This window comes from Pholcus phalangioides, unplaced genomic scaffold (assembly GCF_987345545.1).
Source record: "Pholcus phalangioides strain wild (caught in Gottingen) unplaced genomic scaffold, Ppha-v1.0 ptg000009l_1, whole genome shotgun sequence".
Classification (NCBI taxonomy): domain Eukaryota; kingdom Metazoa; phylum Arthropoda; class Arachnida; order Araneae; family Pholcidae; genus Pholcus; species Pholcus phalangioides.
The window spans coordinates 32715366-32732317 of record NW_028301602.1 but is presented as its reverse complement, the minus strand read 5'-3'; the positions used below and the strand labels follow the sequence as shown (position 1 = coordinate 32732317).

General features: G+C 36.8%; 1 protein-coding gene across 1 annotated transcript; it reads right to left on the bottom strand.

Annotated features, from left to right (window-relative positions):
• Positions 1-1164: 1164 nt before the first annotated feature.
• Positions 1165-7346, bottom strand: LOC149082841 (uncharacterized). The gene is made up of 3 exons (XM_089236002.1): positions 7133-7346; positions 2513-2912; positions 1165-1769 (listed from the first exon to the last, which is right to left on the bottom strand). The coding sequence occupies exons 1-3, from the start codon at positions 7148-7150 to the stop codon at positions 1237-1239; spliced, it is 951 nt and encodes a 316-aa protein (XP_089092128.1). The 5' UTR covers positions 7151-7346; the 3' UTR covers positions 1165-1236.
• Positions 7347-16952: the final 9606 nt, after the last annotated feature.

Sequence of the window (16952 nt, the reverse complement as noted above, 5' to 3'; positions counted from 1 at the left end):
ACATAATTACAGGATTTACAGAAATGCTAAAAAAAAAGCACCTTATTGAAAGAATTTTAGAATTATTGAAAAACTTAATTTCATAATTAATGAAAATTTATAATTAATGAAGAAATAGTTACAGAATATTACTGAAGTAAATAATTCCAGATACAGATAGAAATAATTTCAAAATTATTGAGAATAACTTCAGAATTTTTTCAAGAATAGTTTCAGAATCGTCAAAAATGGGAAAAAATTAACAATTTCTGAAAGGAATAATTTCTAAATCAATGATAATTTAAAATTGGTGAAAAGATAATTTCAGAATTTTCGGGGACAAATTTCAGGTTTGATAAAAACAAATAATTGATTAAATTATAATTAATTAATTAATTAATTAATTAATGGAAGGAATTTTCAAATAAATAAATATTCAATTAAATAAATTAATTCAGAGTAAATAAAAGTGTTTAATAAATTTGGGGAGCCCGTTTTAATATCCGAGAATATCACGGTATGATTGAGTGGCCCGCAGGCCTCGTGGAAAGTCTAATTTGGCCAGCAATGTCTGAAAGGTTGAAGAGCCCTGCTTTAAGTGATCCCGAACTGTGTCGCGAGTCACTTATGTGATTTAGAACTGTGCCGCGAGTCACTTATGTGATCTAGAACTGTGCCGCGGATCACTCAAGTGATCTGTAAGTATGCTATAGGTCACTGAAGTGATCTAAGAATGTGCCACGTATCACTTATCAGAAAATGCACCGTGTGCGAGGTGAGCGCTTTGGAACTGCACCGCGGGTCACTTAAGTGATTTACCACTTAGTTCATTTATACAAAACTAGGTTTGAGGTCGCTGGCCATGAGTTGAGCAGGTGTGCCTTAGAACAGGGGTTCTCAACCTTTTTGAGCCCGCGGCCCGGTTTCATTCATTTTTGTGAGTCGAAAGCCCGGTCAAATACATGACCAACGGAAAATAAATAAGGGAAAATGATACGCAAATCACTCGCGGCCCGGTATGAATGAGCTCAGGGCCCGGTACAAAGCCGCTGCCCGGAGGTTGAGAAACACTGCCTTAGAATATCACAGTCTCACATATGGTCCCGCGGGTTTAGAGAAACGATCCATAATTATTTCATGAGTGATTGATATTTTTTGTTTGTTTTCATTGATACAGAAGAACAATGAATATTGGTGAAAATTTTATTATACAATATTTCTCTCTTCTCCACTCTTAACTCTTTCTCAGAAAGAGTCTCAATAGAACCATAAAGGTGCCGAAGGAGCTGGTGGCAGTGCTGGAAAAATACGCAGTGGACTTGTCGCAGCAGCGACTTTCGGAGAGATGGCAGTGATTCTTGGCGCTTTGATCACCGTCTGCGGCGGCGGTAGTGCTGGTATGGCAGTGATGTTTGACGTGATGAATGGGTTGTAGAAAATGTTGGCACTGCCTTTGCTGTACGCTGCTGCTGGCACTGGAATCGTGTAAGGAGGGGGTGGCGGAGGAGGAGGTGGTGGAGCAGTACGAATCGGCAGGTATCCTGGAGCTGCAGACAGGATCTGAGAAGAGTACACCACTGGGGACTTGTACGGCAAATACTGGATGCGTGCTGCCGATGGTGGTGGGAATGACAACGCTGCAGTTGGTGGACGCGGCAGTGCGTATGTTCCGAATGATTTCTTCGAGTACGCGAAAGGTATCGGAGGAGAGTAACTGATTGGTGGGAAGCCCTTGAAAGTTTTTGGCGGGAAAAGTGACGACGTTGTTGGCGTTGTCTCTTCCTTGGTGTCTGTAAACAAATATTTGAGATTATGAGAACAGTCTAGAAAGGAAAAGAATGATTTCAAACTTGTGACTGAGATATGTCGGTGTTTCTCAACATTTTTTTGCCCGTGGAATTGAATTTTCATGTCTTGTTGAAGTTCTGCCTGCTCTCTGCGGAGAGCCTTTTCGAATAGGAGACCGACTCACATTCGCGCCTTGAAGTTGGACTATAATACCTTTGGACTAGTCTAACTTCGAGGTAAACTAAGCTCTAGTCTAACTCTAGTCCATGGGTCGAACTAACTCTGACTCTTGGACTTCAGTGAACTTCCCCTTGGGAAGGGTGGAGTGGCCGTCTCAATATCAGGGGAGCTCCCAGGAAAAATGATACTTTCGGGCCGCCTCGCACCTAGCTAGAAATAGCAGCTTACATATTAACATATTAATATGCAGCAGCTTTTTTACATATTGCATATTAACATTACTAAGATGGGGTCCGTGCTTTAAGATGGGCCATAGTTTTATGGGCAGTTATGCAGAAAGTAATCACAATTTTCTTACCATGCTTCATCTGAAAACTTAATTTCTTCACATCTGAATTTTATTTTCAGCTCTGTGGGCCCTCCTGCTTAGCCCCCCCTCCCCCCCGTCATGACTCACCTTCTACGTGAATTTCACTCATGGCTCTCTTAGAATATCTTTGGACAGAAAGGGGGCCCGTATGGCCTCAGGTTGAGAAACACTGGCATACGTTGATTTCTTTCTTACCTGTTGCAGGTTCTTTTTCGGTTTCTCTACTGCTGGTAGACGATTCCTTAGATTCTCCAGATCCTGGTGATGGTTCAGCGGATCCACTGCTACCTTCGGACGAGCCTTCTTTCGATCCGCCAGAGGAACTCTCCGAGGATCCCTCGGAACCTTCTGAAGATCCTTCCTCTGCGGATCCTGCTCTCGACGTAGGATCTTCCATCGATTTCTCCGATATCGAATCCTCACCGGATTTGCTTTCTTCGTTTCCACCCGGTGGTGCTGGGGGTGGCTGCCATTTGAATGCTTCTGGTAAACCAAGCAGGACGTTGTTTCTGTCGTCGAACGTCTGCCATACGTATGCGAATCCTGCCGCGCTGCAAACGTGAACGTGAAGAACTGCAGTCAGGAGAACAGTCAGCTAGAGAAACATTAAAAAAAATGAATTTCGAATTAAATTCGTAATGGGAAGCCATATAAACAGGAGAAATGTACGGTGTGTTTCACCGCATTTTTCCAAAACACAGGTACAATGAAAGCTCGATACAATGATACCTTGCAGACCAAGAAAAAATATCGTTGTAGAGAAAGGTAGCATTATCATCAGGAGCCGCCAAATTTATGATGTTGTTGGTATTTCTCCTGAATTGGCGTTGTTAGTACAACCATAAAATCCGTTTATAAGTATTTATTCGCAGCAAAAAATTGCAATTAATTGGTTGATAACTACGTTCAGTTAGTTTTTTCATGCTGTAAAGTAGTTTACCTTACAACACTTTTCTGTATTACATAGAAATTAGCTTCAAAGCGACTTTATTAACACTTTCGGAGGGTTGGATAATGCAAAAAATTCCGATACAAATTAAGGTCATCCTCGAAAGAACAAAAACTGGTGTGTGTGAGGAATTTAAAAACATATTGAAGGTGATTTTGAGCGAAATACTAAAATTATCGTTGTGTAGAAGTTTCACAATCTCCTAAAAAATATCGTTATAGAGAGATTTATCGTAGTAAAGGATATCGTTGTATTGAGAGGAGTTTAACATTTAGACTACATATAACTAATTCAAAACAAGATTCGAAAAAATATCAATGTAGAGAGAATTATCGTTTGATCGAGAATCGTTGTAACGAGATTTCACTGTATTTCAAAGGCCATGTTGAGATCGTTTTTTTCGTTAATCACATTGTGTATATTTCGGGGTTTATAATATAAATATTGTATGAGAATATGATTGTGTGTGATTACGAATGTGAGTAGGGTGCCAAAGGGAGCTTTGCGTCTTTCAGTGCAATGTTCTTCAAGAACATTGTACTCAAAAGAACATTAATTAGATGATATATTTTGTGGGAAAGAGGTAATGATTATCCATTCCTTACAACTAGTTAAGAAATCAATATATACAGTAATTTGAAGAGATGGTATTTTTTTCGGCCTGAATTATACAAAGAAATTGAATTTTCTGGATAAAACGCAAGGGGACCCGGGTTCGATTCCCGGAGGAGGAAAATCACTTTTCTTTACAAATATCAGTTTCGGCATGACATCCAGAAAATTCAATTTCTCAGTATATTTCAGGCTGAAAAAATACCATCTCTTCATACGAAACGCCAACTAGGGCGAAAATTGCTGTAGTTAAGGAAGGCTGCTGACTCCACTCAGCGCTTCACTACTAATGCGTGTTATGAGGAATTGAAAAGTGTGTCTCTGGTGTATTGGTTTGCGCACTTGCCCGGTACGCAAGGGGAGTCGGGTTCGATTCCCGGAGGAGGAGGCAAATCGCTTTTCTTCCCAAATATCAGTTTCGGCATAACATCCAGAAAATTTCAATTTCATCCATTCAATTTCTCAGTATATACAGTAATTTATTTGGAAGTGTAACCGTTCAATCACCTTTAAAATCGAGAAAAATGACTTAGCACAGGCCACTCAACCTGGTTATTTACGTTTTGTGTGTATGAGGAGGCAGCAAAGTGCATTTCACAGGCACTGATACAAAGAAAGCATTGAAGGGAGAGACAAAGAGTGCCAGATGCCCCTTATACAGTGATATACCTCGGCTTTCGGAATTTTCGGCTGAATAAAGGTTTTTGTTGAAGCGCTCGCATAACACAGTAGCGTTAGCTGAATTTTCACGCAATTTGTCTGCCTTGCAATCATTTTCCAGATACATTCAGAACTCTATTTCTCTTTCAAAAAGCTTTTGAGTCATTTCATGTGTAATGAAAGATTAAAGCTAATAGAAAAATACAAAAAAAAAAACAAAAAAACCACATAAATTTGAATGCTTTCAGAGGCACGTTATTTCGGTGGTAGACTCAGCACCGAACTGAACGGTCTGCACATTCTGAGAGATTACCCTTTCCATCTGTCTAAGTATGAGACACAGAAATGGACTGACCACATCATGGGCCGTACCTAGAACGAAATGAACGATTTTCCATAGAAATCCTGTTTTAGCTATCGCGTGTGATTCCGGAGCGAGTTACCTTCATAAGCCCAGGTATGACTGTTGGCCATTTTGATCATTTTTGTCGCATCACAGTCATTTTCTGCATCTGGGTTTTTTCAGAGCTGGGTCATCGGACCTACAATTTATTGCCGATTCCGAACAGCAACGTTCATTTTGCCTATTTTTTACACTCATCGAAAGGTTGGTGCGTTAACCCCCTCGATGTAGGACTCTCTGCGGTAGCAATTTTTATTCTGTGGTCACGTTGTCTTCGTTTCTATTGTACTACCGCGCCAGGAAAGTTTCTGACAAGGATGAATCGGGAATCGAACTCGCGACACTTCTAAACATCTTTTGGTACTTTAGGTGAGTATCAAGGTATTACACTATAAGCACGTACACGGAGGATATTTGTATACAGTATTATTGAATTATTGGGGGCCTCAGCTTCCCCTAACAAGGAACTTGTTTTCTCATGCCAGAATGAGATAACGTGTAAATAAATTTAATGAAGTTAACACAAGAGGTCAATGCACAAAAAGCAGAGAGAGAGAGCTATGTCTCAGTATCGAAGTTGAAAAAATTCCTGAAAATATCCTGATTTGTATAAATATAGATATTCTGTGAATCTACGAGCCTATTACGAAATGTGAAAACTACGGACGTGTTTATGGAATCTATCATTTTTGAAGGAACAATGCTCACCTGGACCATCTTTGAAGTCGTGTCTATCGTTCCCCATACTGCGAAACTATATACAGTAGTCTCGATAATCCGAGATGAACGGGACCCCGAGGCTACCTCTGATTACACTGAAAACTCAGTTTACCCAAAAAAACAATAGGAAAGAACTTTCGAGGGAGGGGTTCCCAATATTTATTTTATGGTAAATATACTGTATATAGTGTATAGTAAAAATTAAAATAATACGAGGTCCAGTCCTGGGCCACCTCGGGCTGGTTAGAACTTATTCCCATCTGATGAAATTGTTCTAACTTGATTTCTTTGGACTTACATATTCGTACTTAATGGGTTAAGTAACTCTTTTTTAGTTCTTCATTCACCGAATTAGGGCTGCCAAGACCCATGCCCTCTTAGGGCTGACAGGGGCTCTAGCCCTTGAGACCCGATATGAAAATATGTTTTTTACTTTTAAAACTAAAAATTTATTACAGGGGGGCCGTGTAAAATTCTCACTTGAGAACCCAACGAAGTCCTCGACCCCCCCCCCCCCCAGCCTAGGTGTCAAGATCCCTTTCAGTCCCTGGCAAGTCCTCTTCAAATCAAAATTATTGGTATTCGTAGGAAAAAATGGAACAGAACGCGTTATTGGCGAAAAAAACAGAAATAGTGAGAGGTTCCGAAAAGGAATTTTGACAATATCCAGCACCTCGGATTATCCGGAACCCCGAACTTTTAAGACTCGAATGATCGAGACTTTACTGTAGATGAGGGGTTATTCAATTGTGATCCATATATATGTGTAGACCTCTCAGTTCTATATAAATTGTTTATCTTTTATACACTCTGAGACAACCCTTATGAATAAATTGAAAGCCACTGTATAGCCTTATAGATGACATAATGTTAAAAACAACCTGGGGGGGGGGGTCTACGAAGTCTGGTAGGTACGCTTAAAGGAGTTCAATGATAACTGAGAGAGAATAGTAACCACCGATACAAGAATGATGTATATAATTCTTATATTGTTTTAATTATGCGTTTCTTAAACAAGCTTTCGATATAATAATACTATCAGAAAACTAATGGATATGCTATCTAATGTAGCCAAAAATGACTTCCGTACACTATGTTGAAGTTTTATAAATGGCTTCGGAAAAATCTCTTGAACTGTCTACATATACATTCATGCTGCATTTTATACAACCAAATCATCTTGTTAAAAGAATCACAGATTTCTAAAATTGGTGGACTTCTTTTAAGACTTTAACTGAGGACTACGGAAAAAATTTCACTAAAAATATTTTTTTAACATAAGCAGAAGAAAATATTTTTCGCACACATAATACGTTATTCAAAGAACAAAATTAAACCAAATAAACAAAATTGATTTTAAAAAAACCTCATGTGCAGAAAAATATTTAAAATTTAGAAGTTAAAGTATTTTTTTTTAATGAAATTTTATTACATTTAAACATTTCTCTAATTACAGTAAAGTGTCACTTACCGCTATCGTTGACCACATTTTTTAGATAGTCTAAATTTAGGAATTTTAAGCGTAATTTTTTATGTTATAGCAGTAGCCGTCGATGTGTCCGTATGTGTGTATCTATATAAGTAACAAGCCGCACAGCAAAGGAGAGATTCGAAACTAGTGACCACTAGCACAAACCACCACCACTAACCACAAGGAGCAAAAATGTTGATAGTAAAATTCGGATCTATCTACCAATATATACGAATCGTGCATAAATAGGTGAATTGAACGACTACTTTTCTTCGCGCTGTTTTTGTGTTTTTGCTCTCCTTCGTTTTACTATTTCTTTTCTTTTTTTCTTTTTTTTGTCACCACCGGCTCTTCTTAAATGTATTCGTTGTTGTTTCTTGTTGTATTTTATTTATTTATTTATTTATTATTTTTTACCTGACCTGCTTTGAGTGATTTAATGCGTGATGCCAGCGAAGAAAAAGGAACGTAAAAATGTTCAGTCTGCAATTGGCATTGTTTTCCACTTTCACTCTCTCCTTCCACACAAAACGACACAAACGAATTCCGTCGTTTGTAGAGAGAGAGATAGACTTTTTTTTTTGTCCTTGGATCTTCTGGAAAATGATCTTCCTCCTCTTTTTAAGAGATCCTTCAGCCACTCACCTAAGAGGGATTGGACTATCTTCTATGTGAAGCTCAAGGCTGAACTCGGGATATAAGGCGATTCCGATGCACAATTAAAGAAAAAAAAAACATAGAAGAGTGATTTTGTGTGTTTCATTCTAACTCATTCCTAAAGTTTGATGTTTATATAATAGTCACACATGGCCGAGCAGTGTACGACGTCACAATGCTATATGTATTCGCAAGTGATGGTCACAAAAACAAAATTGAAGGTAAGTCTTCACTTCGAACGTGAATATATCCAGTCGAAGAGATTAATGAGATGAATATATAATAATAGATCACCACCTAGAGTTTTCTACTATTATATCATTGAATCATTATGGTCATGAACGCCAGAACTCCGCCGAAGGACTTATCCCAAGATCTCTTCCAGCACAGCTTCGTGGCAGAGTAAAATCATTATGGTCAGACTAGACGAGAATTATCTTGTCTAAAAACACATAAAAACTATTTCAAGATCACCTAGCTTCATCATTACGAATATGGGTATGGAAAAATAAACAAGAATTCTACACATAAAAATTTATTTACAATTAAAGAGCCTGGTGAAAGAACCAAACTGCTCTCAAAAGCGAAAACTTTTTTAAATGCAATGTCTCTTACATAAAAATATATTTTTTTAATTAGCAACAAAAATTAGCCTTAATTCTCACAATATACATATACGTACGTATTTATTTTGTTAACGAATATAAATAGTTTATAATTAATTATTCAAATATGGAGCTGAGTGGGTTTTAGCACCGGCAACTGAGCTTAGTCAAAAAATGGCACATTTTCCAGTACGCAAGCACTAAATGACCTCAACAATGACGTCTAAACGTGTAGGCCAATTAGGCGAGTGCAGGTCATTTGCCTTCACGATGCATCGTTTGGGAGAAAAAACAAGGTGATTGCCCTCACGATGAATCGTTTGGGGGGGGGGGATGAGTCGGGGTTGCCCTTGCGATAAATAGTTTGGGTGGAAAAAATATAAATAAATCGATTGATTTCATCCTGATTTTAAAAAAATAGGTCGTTTGTCCCCAAATTTTCTAACATAGCAGGTAAACACTTCATGCAAATTATTATTAGGCAGAGTATTGTTACTCGGACATCAAGCGAAACTTCGCTCATCCCTCTTTCTCCTATTATAATATGCGACAGTTGATACAAAGTGACCCGAACAAGTTTCAAAGTTTCATTTGAGACATTTTTGCAGTTATATTATATAGGCATGCCTATATAATTTACATGCCCCGGACGTGTCGGACAATAGTAGATTCGTCCCGCCCTGGTTCCTACATTCAAAACATAATAAATAATCAGTACGAAACACATTTGTACAAACATCAAGTTTTTAAACGTTAATTGCAATGGTTCAGGCTCATGAAGGCAGAAGCGACATTGTATTAACTGATATTTCATTACATCCGTTTATTTTCTAAGTGTGAGCGTGACTTATCAAAGTAATCAAGGATTCTGTAAATTTTGGAGAAATTAATTCCTCGGATAAGAAACAACGATGGAAAGCAAAAATATATCACCAAAATCCATATGTGTAAAATTAGAAAGTGCCATTTGAAATCAAAGATAGATGTCGCTGGAACACAAAACTAATTTATCTTGGCACGAAGTTGGAAGAGGAAAATCGTATTAACTGATACTTCAGTATATCCGATTTTGTTGCAAGAGAGCTCAACTTCCTTAAATATTGTTGAAATGATAAATTAAGTACATATTTAAAAAAAAGAATTATTTTTCAAAAGAAAACGAAAAGAAAAAAAATATCATTCACCTATAAAATCAGAAAATATAATCTATAACTGACAATAGGTGCCCCTAGTGAAACCGAAACCAATTTTAATTGGAGCGCGTAATTAACAAAACCAAAACTTGAAACGGACGTCATTTCAATAAGTCAGGTCCACGAGAACAAAATAAATAAAAGTTATTTTAACCGATATTTGACAGTATCAAATTTCACTCCGATTAAGATCAATTATAATAAATTTTATCAAAATAGTGATCCACAATATAAATTTTTCAAAAAAAGAAGAGATAAAGACATATTTCTAAAATCAATGCATCAATTGAAAAATTGATGTTTTAAATCAACAGCAGATGACGCTGAAAACTTTTTTTTTTTGGCACGTGCATCAACGTTCTTTCAATACTTAATGAAACCGCATAATTTTTATTATTGATAACAGGTCACTCAAATAATACGCTTGAGAAATTTCAAGATCCTCCAACACATCACCTACAATGACGAAAATCAGACCGAGGGCTACAATGGCAAAAATCGACCTGTTGAAAATTCGAAGCCATCCATTTTGAGGGCAATTGATCGATCTCAGAAAGGGCGGCACGGGCCCAGGTACACTATGTCGAACAGGAGGTCCCCAAATTAAGATTTTTACTAATTATGAAAATAAATTTCACTAATTTTGAATTATGTGCCTCTTTTATGAATTCTGAGATTATAAAACGGTTTTTGACGGTTATATAATTAATGCTGACCAAAGCTTCAATTTGAAACTATATCTTTCATTGATTTAGAAATGATATCTTTCATTGATTTAGAAATGATATCTTTCATTGATTTAGAAATGATATCTTTCATGGATTCTCAGAATTTTCATTGACTATTTCTATCTCATAGGGATTATCATCTGAGTGTAAAAAGTAAAAGAATTGAGAAATTTTTTTATCTCTATTCTAAAGCTCATTCTAATTTAAGCTAATTCTTTCTCATGTTTCTAAGTTATTGAAGAATATAATTTGTATTAGTCAATTCATTATCAAATTATTACTGAAATTATATTTCTTCTATTAACTTAAATAATAACTATTATTTCTTCTGTAACCAATTATCTCTATTAACCCTTTATGTACCCCAAAATGAAAAATATAATGATAATAATAAAAACTATCGTGTAAATTATTTGGTACGTCATTTTAGTTCTCATTAACGACAAAAATAAGAAAAAAAAATTCAAACAATTAGTTATTGCATAAAAAATTATCTAACCTAGTCAGTGGTATCTACTAAAAGTGCTGTCAGTAGATAAAGGGCTAAATTTACAGCGTGAAAAATATGAGGATCCAGGTTCGAACCCCGTTGGCGGCACACTGGTGATCGGCTAAATTTGGATTTTTACGGATTTCCAATTTCAAGGAGTCAATGTGACTCGGTCTCCCATTTGGAAAATTCTCTCCGCAGAGAGCAGAACTTCAACATTGAAATTTCGTAGAGGAATGTGTATGACATGCATGTACGGTCAAGTAGAGTAGAAAAAGTAGATCTTCAACACATCTTACAATCATATCAGCAAGAACACGAAACAAGCATAACTCTGACGACATAAATACTGTACATTGGGGGGAAACACACACTCAGAACACACATTCCGACGTGAACCGATTCGTTAAAAATTCCACAGAAGAAATTGTACGAGGTAGGGTGACATACGTCTCGTATTTTCACGTGATTTTGGCCTTCCTGACTTTTTTTGTAAAAATGACCCGCTTTTTCACGTATTTTCAACGATGACCACTTACATTTTTGTTTCACTGAAATTGAGGATTGAAATTGTTTTTCAACTCATGAATTATATTATCATAATTACAAATACAAATGCAAGCACAAAGGCCACAGCAGGCAAATTGCCCAACGAGGTGGCTGGAAAAAGATGCCCATACAAAATATGGATGTCAAATATATACAACCAAAATACAGCAACCCAATGTATCACGAACAAAAAAACTAATAATTAATACTATATAATACACTGCCCTTAAAAAAGATTATATAGTTGTTCAAAGAATATAAAGCTTCTCGATTTATCCGCGCTTATTTTTTTATCGACGTGTATTACAACTATGAATAAGAGGGAATGTTCATCTCACAAAACGTTTTATTTTTAATGGAATTCCTTCTAATCCACTGCAGTCCACGGTAATGCTTCATTTCCAGCCGTTAGCAAATTTTCGGTGATTTATGCAAAAGTTATGATCAATCTAACATCATTTGCGGCGATAATTGAGGATGTTCCGTATTTTCCCATGCTTAGAATCCCGATTTCCCATATTTTTCTCGAGTACATATGGTCAGCGTAGTACGAGGTGCACATGTACGGTTAAGTAGTAGTATAGTAGTAGTGTAAAAAAATAAAAGTAAAAAGCTTGATGCCCATTCTAAAGATTCGTCAGACCCTTTTACGGAGGAACCTGCATCTAATTTTTTCGTCTTATTGTAGGAAAAAAATACAGAATATGTATAATTATTATAAATTTTTTTTTTCCACTATAGTAAGACGAAAAACTATTTTTTTTTAAAAAGCGCGAATATACGACTTATTTTCTCCCGCCATATTTGTCTTCATAATGATTCTTTCACTTTTTTTTTAGCTTTTGAAGGGGGGAAAAAAATCAAAATAAAGAACAATTTCACTATATATCCCTACGTACAATATGAATTTTTTTATTTATTTATATTTTTAGTTTGCTATTGTCAAAGGTGCCAGTATGTCAAACAAAAACACATTCAGTTCAGAGTTTTTGTTGTAAATTCCGACTTAACAACGTGATTTTTGACATAAGCGGTTAGATGGATGGTTCGTAATGTCACAGACACACACGTACATAGCAAGGTTTTTGGGTGAATTTTATCTATTTATTTTTCTACAGGGACGTTCGTTCACACGCTCATCGGACGTTACGTTTTAAGGGATAAATTTTCATGTAAATATCGACTATGTGTGTGTGACATAAAATTCAATGGTCTTTCTTTCTCCTATCTTGTTCCCTCTTGATTCTTTAGAGTAAAAAAATTACTCTGAAACAGTACTTATATACAGCACAAAAACAATGGAGAAGTAACTCTCCGATTATTCTAGAAGTTTTGAGGTTCTCACACACACGCAGAAACTCCGGCCCAAGCCCGAATGAGATAAGCACTGAGTAATAGCAGAAGAAAGGGTTTCATTCAGAAACTTTTCTACTTTTACATTCATGTGCATGTCTTTAAAGCGGCACGTTTCATTGCTTATAACCAGTCCCTACATATATATTGATTATAATCATGTACATGGTACACGTATGAATGTAAAGGGTATCCCATGAATTCCTAGATAGTCTAAAAATTCATAAAAATTAAAGGAATCGGTATATTTAAACGCGGTTTGCGAAAAAGTTGCTCTCACGAATAACGCTGGGAAAATTTAAATATGGTAAGAAACAAGTACAATTCTAATCTGGAGGAGTTAAATGTGCAGCGTCCGACAAAAAACTGCGTTATCGACTAATCGGAAATTCCCATTGCAGAATGGGGGGGGGGGGGGGGGGGGGGAGGAAAGAAAGATTTGTTAAAAGAAAGATTTGTTAAAATAACAGCGCTATTGTCGTATTAGTTAAAAATGTTAAACTACTGGAGATGAAGAAATTCGCAAAGACAAGTTATTCTAATTTTATCATTATTGAAAGAAAATATTTATAAATAAACTAGACTAGAGACTATATACTGCATTATGGAAATGGACACATACATGCAGGGCCGGTCTTAGACCTAGTTGCGCCCGGTGCAAAAACAGTAGTCAGCGCCCCCCCCCTTCCAGGTGCGGATCCAGAGTGATGTGTCGGAAGAGGCAATTTTTGCTAGTCATTACTGTCCCGTAAAATACGGGACATATTCATTCTACGATATTATCAGACTCGGTGTGTGGTGATCGTCCCCATCGCCCCCCCCCCCTCTTGGTTCGATATTAAGGGACGAAGAAGTCGGAAAAGCTTTCTTCCTAAAATGGGGTTACCACCATTTAACTTGTAAACAAGCATAAAAACCCAACTTGTTTGATTTAAAAACATTAAAAAACGTCACACATTTATACAGGGTACTCATCACAAAGGATCTATCTTCTTCATACTTATTTTAATTGAATTTTATGGTAAAATAAGTATAGTTTCACGCGTAAGGGTTAAACTGATACTAAAAGTGGTTAAATGAAAGTGATATTTTCGTATGATTACTTTCATATTTATAAAACTCATGTGAACTTCATTTAAAATTATCCCTTTCAGGCCCAGTACTAAGAAACGGAAGGGACAGGCAAACACCAGCTAAAGCACCGGGCTCTGCAACTTGGGCAGGCCCGTAACTATTCCGAAGCAACTTGGACGGTGACCCGAGCGGAATGGGAGGGGGGGGGGGCACTTGTAACTCCTTTTTCTGAGCATAACCATTTCAAGAAAAGTCTGTCCCCGAGAAAGCACGCTACGGACCTGGGGAAGGGGCAGGGCCATTTTAAGAGCATCATGGGCTCCTTAACCAAGTGGTTTTCTGAGGCCCTGTCTAGTGAATTCTAGATAATTTTAACTAGATCTCATTTTCGTGAGGGCCCCTCTACTTTCGAGGATTCCGGGCATCGTTCGGGTGAGTCCATGCGCTAAAAAGGCACTGAGAAGGAGTTATTTTTCTCTCTAGATTTTTCTTTAACATCAGGGACTTCGGCTTTAATCTCAACGATAACGCGCAATTCTCTTCCACCTAGTACCTTACCAAGGTGTAAAACAATGCCGTGAAGCATATTTTAGGGACAACGATCCCAATGGAATAAAGCAATATATATTTTGCACCTCACTTTTTTTTAGTTTAAAAAACAGAATTGGGGGTGGGGGGGGGGTCCATGATTGTAGAATCAGGTTTACAAAGCTGTTTAAAAAACTCAAATTGAACTTCCAACATACGTTCCTCATTAGCTTGAAAGCAAAAAGATGTCCTTTCAAAGTCCCACTGTGGTCACACCTTACCAGAGATACTGTCTAGCAGCCACATAGGAAGCTTTACCGTTACTCACCGGGTATCTGGAACAAGATCCATGAAACTCCGGAAAGATGTTCAGTTGTGTATGTACGGTTTGTTACAATTTTCAAGTCCACGCACACACACACACACACACACACACACACACACACACACACACACACACACACACGTTGCACTTAGGGGCGGTTCGAGACACCAAAATCTCTACCCGAGTGGGACCTTTTAATGTCCCTGACTTCCCCTAATTAAAAAAACTTTTGTTTCAATCTTTTCGTTTTGATGCGTTCAAAGGAACAGCGATATTTTATGTTATAACATATCATGTCGAATTTTTTTCTGCCCTTTTACCTTGGATTTGGCACTCCTCCTACAGCGGGTAGAAATCATTTTCCCATTTTTCGCCCTTCTCATGTTTCGGCGCCCCTTCCCATTTAGCGCCCGGTGCAATTGCGCCGGTCGCACTGCCCTAAGACCGCCCCTGCATACATGATACTCGTATAAATGAAACGAATCATAAATAAAGTGCTTACAAGATTATTTTCGGTTCCCTCTTCTTTTGGTATTTTTTTGAGAAAGTCATTCACATTTTTTCAAGCAGACAAATGAATCCGCTAAATGAATCTGCTAAATTCTATTGCCAAAAGATAAATTCTTCTGGTAAATCCTAAATTCTATTGTTTAATGCCAAATTCTTTTGCTAAATGCTGAAATCTATTGCTAAATGCTGAAATCTATTGCTAAATGCTGAAATCTATTGCTAAATGCTGAAATCTATTGCTAAATGCTGAAATCTATTGCTAAATGCTAAATTCTATTGATTAATGCTAAATTCTATTGTGTGTTTAATGCTAAATAGTTTGTTAAATGCTAAATAGTTTGTTAAATGCTAAATAGTTTGTCAAATGCTAAATAATTTGTCAAATGCATGCTAAATAATTTGTCAAATGCATGCTAAATAATTTGTCAAATGCATGCTAAATAATTTGTCAAATGCATGCTAAATAATTTGTCAAATGCATGCTAAATAATTTGTCAAATGCATGCTAAATAATTTGTCAAATGCTAAATAATTTGTCAAATGCTAAATATTTAGCTAAATATTAAAAGACTTTTCGAATTGAGGAAAAATTTGAAAACTGAAATACGGAAAAAAGCTCTGAATGTTTCTCAGAGAGTGAAAACCTCGACATAAACAGATATTTGAGTTATCGGAGTTCGACTTATCCCGAATTGACTGTATTCGTGTTCTTACGTAAAGTGGTAAGGTGTATAATTCGAATGAAAATGCACCTGAAGCAATTTATTAGTCTTGGAGGAAAACCCGACAAGCTGAGTAAATACGTATTATGAACGAAGCATAGGCGTAACAAACCAGACGTTTTATTACGACGAATCGAACATGTCATTTCGAGTAACAATTAACATTGATATGATGTACACAAGTGAAAAGAAAAGAGGAAAAAGTCGTATTTTAGATGCAATGAATGCTTACGCGGTTGAACTCGCTCAATATGAGATATCGGGAATATCCGAGTTTCACCTAATTTATGTTGTTGTTTTCACGTCCTCTTCTATAAAGCGGCATTAATATAGTACCACCAGAAAATTAACTTATGATCATCTATCACAGAAGTTGTTAACCTATGGATCGCATCCCAATTTCAGATAGCAGGGCTTCTGAGATGGGTCGTATGCATTCACGTCATAAATCCATTCGTAGTGTCACTTCCTAAATAAGTGGTTTTTTTTTTTTGGAAACTAGCTGATACCCGTCGACGTTGTTCGCCCTGTGAAAAATTTCTATATATATATATATATATAGCTTATTAATAATTTCTTAATCAAAAAAAATTCTGCATCAAGTAAGAAAAAATTACTTTTATTTTTAAATATTTTAATTAAAAACTTCAGGTAATTGCTTGTGGATCACAATATTTTTTTGTTTTTCCATCTGGTGTGTAAATGTACAAATTTTTGGGATTATCAACACGCGAACAGGCGACGAAAAGCTGTCCGTGTGAAAAACGGGGCTCAAGTAGGTTGATACCTCTCGCTGCTAACGACTGGCCTTGCGCTTTGTTGATTGTTATACCAAAAACTAAACGAATCGGGAACTGTAATCGCTTGAAAGTGAATGGCATTTCTTCAGTGATCATTGGAATGAAGACGTCTTCTCCTTTGGCACATCCAGTTAGAATCGTTGCTTCAATGATGTAATTGTGCAATTTCTTCACGCAGAGTCTGGTGCCATTGCAGAGTCTCGGTGTATCCAAATTTCTTAAAAGCATTATACACTGGTGAAATAAATTAAGAGAATTTGCATATTTTATCGAATTTCATGAAAGG